Source organism: Odontesthes bonariensis, chromosome 6 (genome assembly GCF_027942865.1).
Source record: "Odontesthes bonariensis isolate fOdoBon6 chromosome 6, fOdoBon6.hap1, whole genome shotgun sequence".
Lineage (NCBI taxonomy): Eukaryota > Metazoa > Chordata > Actinopteri > Atheriniformes > Atherinopsidae > Odontesthes > Odontesthes bonariensis.
Genome location: NC_134511.1, coordinates 22,961,410 through 22,969,076, shown reverse-complemented (window position 1 = coordinate 22,969,076; position 7,667 = coordinate 22,961,410). Strand labels below are relative to the sequence as shown.

The 7,667-nt window shown below is 42.4% G+C and overlaps 2 protein-coding genes across 2 annotated transcripts in view; both read left to right on the top strand.

Annotated features, from left to right (window-relative positions):
* Positions 1-3,250: 3,250 nt before the first annotated feature.
* On the top strand, positions 3,251-4,943 carry LOC142382750 (uncharacterized). Its single transcript, XM_075468869.1, has one exon. It carries the CDS (start codon positions 3,297-3,299, stop codon positions 4,941-4,943), a length of 1,647 nt encoding a protein of 548 aa, XP_075324984.1. The 5' UTR covers positions 3,251-3,296.
* A 1,335-nt stretch (positions 4,944-6,278) lies between these two features.
* The window catches only part of coro1ca (coronin, actin binding protein, 1Ca), a 33,933-nt gene continuing 32,544 nt past the window's right edge, over positions 6,279-7,667 (top strand). The window contains exon 1 of the mRNA XM_075467988.1: positions 6,279-6,414. The gene's annotated coding sequence lies outside the window, so the exon portion shown is untranslated. The remainder of the gene's footprint in view (positions 6,415-7,667) is intronic.

Genomic DNA, 7,667 nt, shown 5'->3' with positions numbered 1-7,667 from the left:
TTCCCCTTCTTCTGGTTGTGAATTCTTGGCTGCTGTACCTCCGCCTTTGTTTTATTATCGGAAGACGTATCCTGTTTTGGTTGTTACTATAGAAACCAAGAGAAACAAAAGAAATGGTCTAAGCTGTTTTTCAGATAATGTTCCACACACTTTGACATAGCCAGCTTGACTGCAATTGTCCACCAGTCATTACGGTGGCCCTGAGGTGCAAAACAGAGAACGTGATACAGAGAACGGTTCCCAAAGCACCACGCCTCGTCAAACTTTATGAAATACAGCACAGCAGAATGAAGCATTTAAAGACCAACTTTTTAATGATCGGAACAGAGCAAAAGGAATAGCACAACAGCAAAAAGGAACATAACTTATTTAACAAAACACGTTTTTTAAAATAAAGATTCAGGAGGAAAAAAAGGAAAAAACTACATTTAAAAAATACCATCACAAAAACCAAACGAAAAACAAGAAAGGACTTAGAACACGTTTCACAAAGCAACATTCAAGAGAACAAAATGGAAAACACAATGTTTCAGATAACACGTTTAAACGAAAACCAAAACCACTTCTGAGAACAGTACAACGAAAGAGAAAACACGGTGACAAAACAGAAAAAACGAACCAAACAGAAATAGAATATTTCACAGTAAACAAGATAAAAACATGTTTTACATGATACAATTAAATGAGGGAAAACCCCATCAGTGCATGATATCTCAGGACAGGATCCGTTTATTCTGAATCCACGCAAGCAAACAGAAAAGGAGATATTAAAGGTAAATCCTCCAGGGTTTCTCAAGACAGCAAAAGGTTATACTACAATTCCAAGTTTCCCTGATTGCATTAGTCAAATGTGCTGTGACATCACATGGATGTAATATAAGGCACCCATTGCTTGTGGATTTGAGGGAGGACTGATCATCACCAAACAACCAACAAAGAGCACTCTGTCAGTCCTGAGCAAGAGCGATCGACTTGGCTACAGCGTCTAACTGGTAAGTGTCAGCTCAAACATATGACAGGAGATCGATATTATATCCACCATACAGTGATCTGTCATTAGCAGGCCTGTGCCACCATGTTGTGTTGTACTAATCAGAGAGGCTGATAAGAAAAAATAGATAGAGGATGTACTTTCCAAATGCTTAAAGTTTGTTTTGAAAGATGTTTGTGGTTCATTGGTTTTGAATTCCTGTATGGCTGAGTATGTCAGGGCAGCAGAGCACATGGTGATCAAATGATCACTTTAGGGAGGATGAGACAGAATAATGAACCTGTTGTAAGCAGAGAAGAAATGCCTTGAGGGAAGGGGTTCCCGACACTGACCGAGTAGGTAGAGGATCGTGAATTGATGCAAATTCCTCTTGGTTCTAATTCTGGATTCAACCTGATCTGAAGGAAAACAAAAATCTGTAACTTACTTTACCAAAGTCTCCTCGCACCTCTTCTCTGTCTTTTTTGTGTGATATTTTACCATTCGTTTCTGCTCATCTCAGTTTCCACACACAACCGTCTCACAATTGTCGTATTGATACCGTTGCCTTTCTTTGCCATGTGTCTGGCCTGTCAGATGATAAGAGCAGTCATATGTTTTCACACAGACAGGAAACAGACTCATGGTCCAGATCATTGTTTATTGTGCCTTCCCATTTTCTCTGCTTACTGCTGCAGTTTAGTGGGTGAAAACTCATTTAGCAATTAGACATGTCATGGAAAAGTTTGTGTCTGCAACATGCTCATTCTGGTTCTACTCACTCCCTCCTCCTCCTACTGCAATGCTCTTATACGTTTAGTAATCTCCATCAGCCCCACAGCCATCTCCCTCACTGTTATATGAGCATTAATGGCAACAACAGCCCAGAGTAAGGTTACCACAAAAAAAAAAAATACCCAGAATTAGACTGATACAAAAACGCTCTGTTAACATGACCATTTTTATTGAGTGAAAGGAACATTTTACTTGCATTACCATGATTTTTTACTGCGTTAACACGTCTTTCTGCAACATGGGGGGTACAAAAAGTCCGCACTAACCTGCTCCATCGGTTAGATAGATCACATGAAGCCAGATTTATACAAATTCATAACCACAAGTATGAGGAAACAAGCTGACATTCAAAATTCAGAATGTTTGGAAAAGCTTCGCTGACAGTCTGTCATGAGACTTTGTGAACTTTCAATATTAGGGGAATTAATCAGTCAATCAGACCGAGTATTCCTGTCCCCAAGAATGATTTCAATGATGAGGCTTCATTTTTTGAATTATCAATTAAATTTGCATGACTTTTATTAAGGTGAAAAAAAAAAGCTTCATTACATGAGGGAGACAAATTTGTAATGATACTACTGAATTACACAGGAGTCCAAAATAAACCACCAGAATCTTAAATGAGATTGCTGCTTAATCCTGTGACTGTAATCTGACTAAAAGCTGAGCTGGTGTGGACATTGTAAGTGCATGAATAACCCAACAGAGAGTGTGCTGTAGCAGCTGAAGTCATAAGAAAGTCGACTAACCACCCTCATGAAAATAACTCTTGTGTGACTATGAATGGTTTGCAGCATGCTACGCAGTCTCTTTCCAAGGCTAAAATCGTAAACTGTGATATTATTCCTATGTGTCCACTCTTTTCTTTCACAGTTTTCCCCCACAGTTTTCGCCATATTAATCAAACTGTTAATATTAGTGGGCAGACGCAGAATAACAGAAGCAGAGATCAGTCACGCTCCACAGACCTTTAGGGTTTAGATTCCAGACATGCGGATCACTTAAGTCTTTTCTTGTGAGGTTGACATCATGTCTTTCTCTGCAGACCAGTATGGGACAGAACCAGGACAAAGTGGATGGTGAAGAGCAGGTCCTCGGTGACCAATTGGAGGACACGCGTCCCGGCCACAGCTCTGGAGCTGTGGATAGTCACGCAGGTGATGTCATGGAGGGAGAAAGCTCGTGTGAGGAGGAGGCTGTTAAGACAGGGGAAAAGTCTGGCAAGGCAGACTCTCAGGATCTGGATGAGAGCCACAGCAATGAGCCAATAACACCTTCTAGTGAGAAGCACATACATTTAGGCAAGAGGGAGGTGAGACAGGGAGGGGCCACAGGAAAGGAGGGTGGAGGTGGACGAGGAGGGGGAAGAGGAGGAGACAGAGCTGCCCCACTGGTTCCACATGGGACGGACAAGAACCACAAGAGTAATTCAGGAACGAAGAGGCTTGAAAGAACACAGAGGCCATTTAATCAAATCAACAGAGACGAAAGGAAAACTGTGGAGCAGCTCCCGGCATCTTCAGAGATCAAGATGGAGTACCATGTTGAAGAAACCTTCTCGCGAAAAGAAGAAAACTCAGGGGCCATACGCTCATTTGACAACTCCAGACAGAGCAACGCCTGTGGAGCTCATAAAGGAAGTGAGTTGGTGCTGAAGGAGACCATGATTGCTGAGGCTGAGAATGAGGATATTAAGTTCTGTGCAGGAACAGCAGGCTGCTTGAGTGAGAGGAAGGAACCGCCTCCGGCTAAACCCCAACATCCTTTGAAAAACAGTCAGCAGAGAGAGTCTTTATTAGATATGAGAGACACCATTCACTGTGGACCCCCAAAAGAAAGAACAGAGAATAATACAAAGAAAGAAATCCTAACGTGGGAGGAAAACCCAGGTTTGAATGATTACTCTGTAGCAAAACCAAAGGTCATTGATGCAGGTGATCAGATGGAGTCCTTGAAGCTGTATCCACAAAAGGACTCCAAAAATGAAACCTTGTTGTCAGATTCACCATCAAATGTCGCGTTGCCCACTGAGCCCGGCTCTATTTTGGAGAAGCTACTCAGGAGAAACAGAAAAGAGGCGATCCCATCTCTGTCAAAAATAAAAGAAGCTGATTCTCACAACAAGGACTCCACAGCTCCTGTGGACACAGACGCTAAGGAGATACTTCCCAGTACAGCATCAGTAATCTCCAGAGAACAGGGTGAAGAGTCTGATCTTGACATTGAGGTGATTTTAAACAAACAAACTAAGGCAAGCCCTGCAACAGACAATTTTCACGATATGGAGCTGGACATGAAACATGCAGTCGGCGCTCACAATGCAGACTCAGATTTAGTTGGTTTTCAGCCTGCAGTGGCAAAGTCACATTATTCCAGAGCTGAAAGCATCAACTCAACAGATACTTCGGTTAAGGCAGCTATGGAGATACAGCCAAATATAGGCGTGTCCTCGGACAATTTACAATCAGCTGTTTCACATGAAAGAATATCATGTGAGGCGAGTGGAGTGATCTCTGAGGAATCTGCACCCACAGTGTGTCATGCAGAGACCCCAGCAATAAAGAGTGATGGGCCAGTTGTAGACTTGTGCAATGTTCTTACAACTGAGAAGACAGACACCAATACTGTAGGAACACCTCCAAGGACAAAGAGTGACACCGAGGCCAAAACATCTTGCTCTGATAGGGCAGATACTCAGCCTGTGAAAAGGCAGATGGTAAAAGAGTGCCACGAGGACACTGCTGCACCAGCTGGGAATGCAGGTGCAGGTGCAGGTGCAGGTTTGGTCGCAGGTGAGTCAAATATCACAGAGAAAAGCAATCAGGTCTCACTCAGCATGAAGCAGAATCTTCAGAATCTGGCACTTAACTCAGGAAATGCATCACCGGATCAAATGGATAAGAAAACTTGCAAAGATACAGATGGCAGTGTCTCAATGAGAGACAAATCCCAGAGCACTCCCAAATCTAGGCCTGTCTCAGACCTAATAAAGGAGACAATTCAGCTGCATGAAAAGCTGCAGCACCACGACCGGCCAAAGCCAGCTGAAGTCAAACCCGATGAGCAGGGCCAGTCGGTGAAGGTGGCACAGATGAAGGCGGCTTTTGATTCACCTCTGAAAACTCCCGACAAGACACTTGAAAGGAAGCCATCAATGAGGAGAGGTAAGGACATCTAAATCTTGTTACAGTTTAACTGGGCTGTGTGTTGCTTGAAATCCCATGCCAATGTTTAAGTTGATAATTTCTTTAAAACTGCCTGACAGTTAAGGTTTTTCCAAGCATTAGAGAACGTGCTGCAGTTCTTCACTGGGTTGAGTCTGAGGAACTGGCTGAATTGATCATGCTGAGATGACAACTTTGTGGCCTAAAACATGCTTTGTAACTTTTTTTTTTTTTTTTTTGGATGGCTCTGGTTGCACTTTTAATGTATTATCCTGCAGAATAGATTTGGGACTGAACAAAGGGGCCTGAATCTGAAGTGCTTGACTTTTTTTTGGGTGCTGTTTTGCACCTGTTACACTTTAGAAATAAATATCCTTTAATAAAAAGCACAGAATCCATTAAGGACAATTGGACTGCAGATAAATTAGGATATTTGATGGAAAAGTGAAGAATTCTGCTTTCCTGGTACTTGAATGCTGGGGGTGCTGAACTGACCACAAACACAGGCGTCACCCTTAATCTATAAAACTGATGCAGGTTGAAGAAAACCTAGATTGGATGATGAACTACAGCCGTTTCCTGCTGTGAGGAGTCTACTTTGCTCTGGATTTGCAAAATAACGCCATCTTGTGGTGCTGTGTTGCACTTGGAGTACATTGTGTTCCTCAAGTGAATTAAAACATATTTTGAATGCCATCAGGTGATGTATTTTGCCGTTACACGCGTGTGATCTTACGTTGCTGCCTCACACAGTTTAGAAAATGTAGTAGAAATATCTTTAAAAATATATATATATTTTTCACCCTTTCAAAATAGTCAAAATGTTATTTGGGTATTTTCTCACATGGTCACTAAGCCATATGCAGCGGTGTATATTTATCCTTACGTTTTATATCCATCCGTTTAATGCCATCCCCACTCACAGATGGACATGCATAGAGGAAGCCACACTATATAATTATTGCTGCATCACCTAGGTCACACGCGTAAACGCTGTCAAATGAGATGTTAAAATGTATTTGATAGGCAGAGAACCAAGAATCCTAGTTTATTAATTGTCAAATGGTGGTTTTCTAACTGATACGATTGTAAATCATGATAATCATCTAAATAGCCAGATAACAATGGCCTAGCTAAAGAAAAGGACAATAACGACAACCGCAATAGATGAAAATGCTTTCATGACACAATTAATGATGATTTACGGTAAGTGGGAACCTGAAGAAAGGAACCGTAAACTCCACCCCTCCTCTCCGTAATTTCCCTTTGATTGGCTGTTGGAACTGTCAGTCAAGGAGAGTCGATCCAAACATAGCTGTTTAAACAAGAATGGGCGGGGCTTCAGGCAGAGAGGGGAAAGAGCACACAGAGCCGCTTGTGTCAGCGCAGCAGCGACTCCGGCAGAGGGAGAAATCAATTGGGATACGCTTTGGGCTGTGTTCTAGCATTCGGTTTTCGGGAATACTTTTATTTTCTTCTTAGAAGGTAGGCAACAAACGATTCGGGTTATGTACAACCTTTTTCTGTGTTTTTCTGTCTTACAATGGTGGTAATGGTCTTCGTTTGTCCACCTAACCACAGCAGTCCAGACATGAAAGTGCATGCGCTAGCTAAAATGAATCGGGATACTCTGTAGAATACGAACTGTTTCTCAGCTAGCGTTAGCCTTTAGTGGCAGTAAACTGGCAGCATTGAGAAGTTTCCTATCGACCACCAACGAAAATGTAGTTTTCAAGTGATATCTTCTCTTCCTCCTAGTAATTGGTGGGTTTTGCGGACACCCCAGCGAGATGAAATGTGCTGTTGTACGGTATTGAGCGGGGTGGGGTGGCTAACCGTAGTGCGACAGGAAAACTTATCTCCAAAACGATAGATCCACATAGACGGAGGTGCAGTCAGCACAACCGCGCCCTGGCCCCTGGCATTCTCCTCAAGCTGAACAATAGCGTCCACACAGTAAAATATCCAATGTTTAACTCTTTCAGTTTCACAGACCGTAAATTGTATCCTGTGATAGAAATGGAATATTTTCCGTATCATCCAGATGCGGGGTTCAGACCTGACCTACTAACACAGTCGTATGAAGGATAATGGGGAAGGGGGGGTCATAACAGCGAGGCAGCCGCTGATTTCACGGTGCATTTCCCAGTTGCACAGATTATTGCGTCCACCGGCTCTCCTTCCTTGGTCATAACACGTGGAGAATTGTGAATTGTTGGTATGAAATCGCCCAGAATCCGCATGTAGTACTTCTAATCAATGAGGGCAAACGGAGAAATGTGTAGCTGCGTCTTGGTGGATTCCTGATTAGAAATGGGGGTTGGGGGGGGGGGGGGGGGGCACTCTATTTCATGATACTTTGTTCTGAAACCAGTTCATTCTCGGTAAAAAGAAGTAAAGATCTAGTTTGATAATACTCAGGTCAAATCGAGATGAATTTCATTATTTCCTGGCTTGTATTCTAAGGCAATCAATCCCCCCATAACAATCATACCTTCCCCCTGCTGGACCACATTTGTTGTAATTGAAATAGATGTGCTCATTAATGAGTGGATTTATGGGACTATAGCATACTTTCATAAGCAAGGTTTCAACGCAGATCTTTTAACTGCATTACATTGCCTATCAGAAGCCTGAGCTCAGTTGATATTTTCATAAATCAAGAGGGAAGCAACTAATTATTCCATTATGTTGCTGAAACTATTAACTGTCTTTCTCTTTCTTTGACTTTTGGTCTG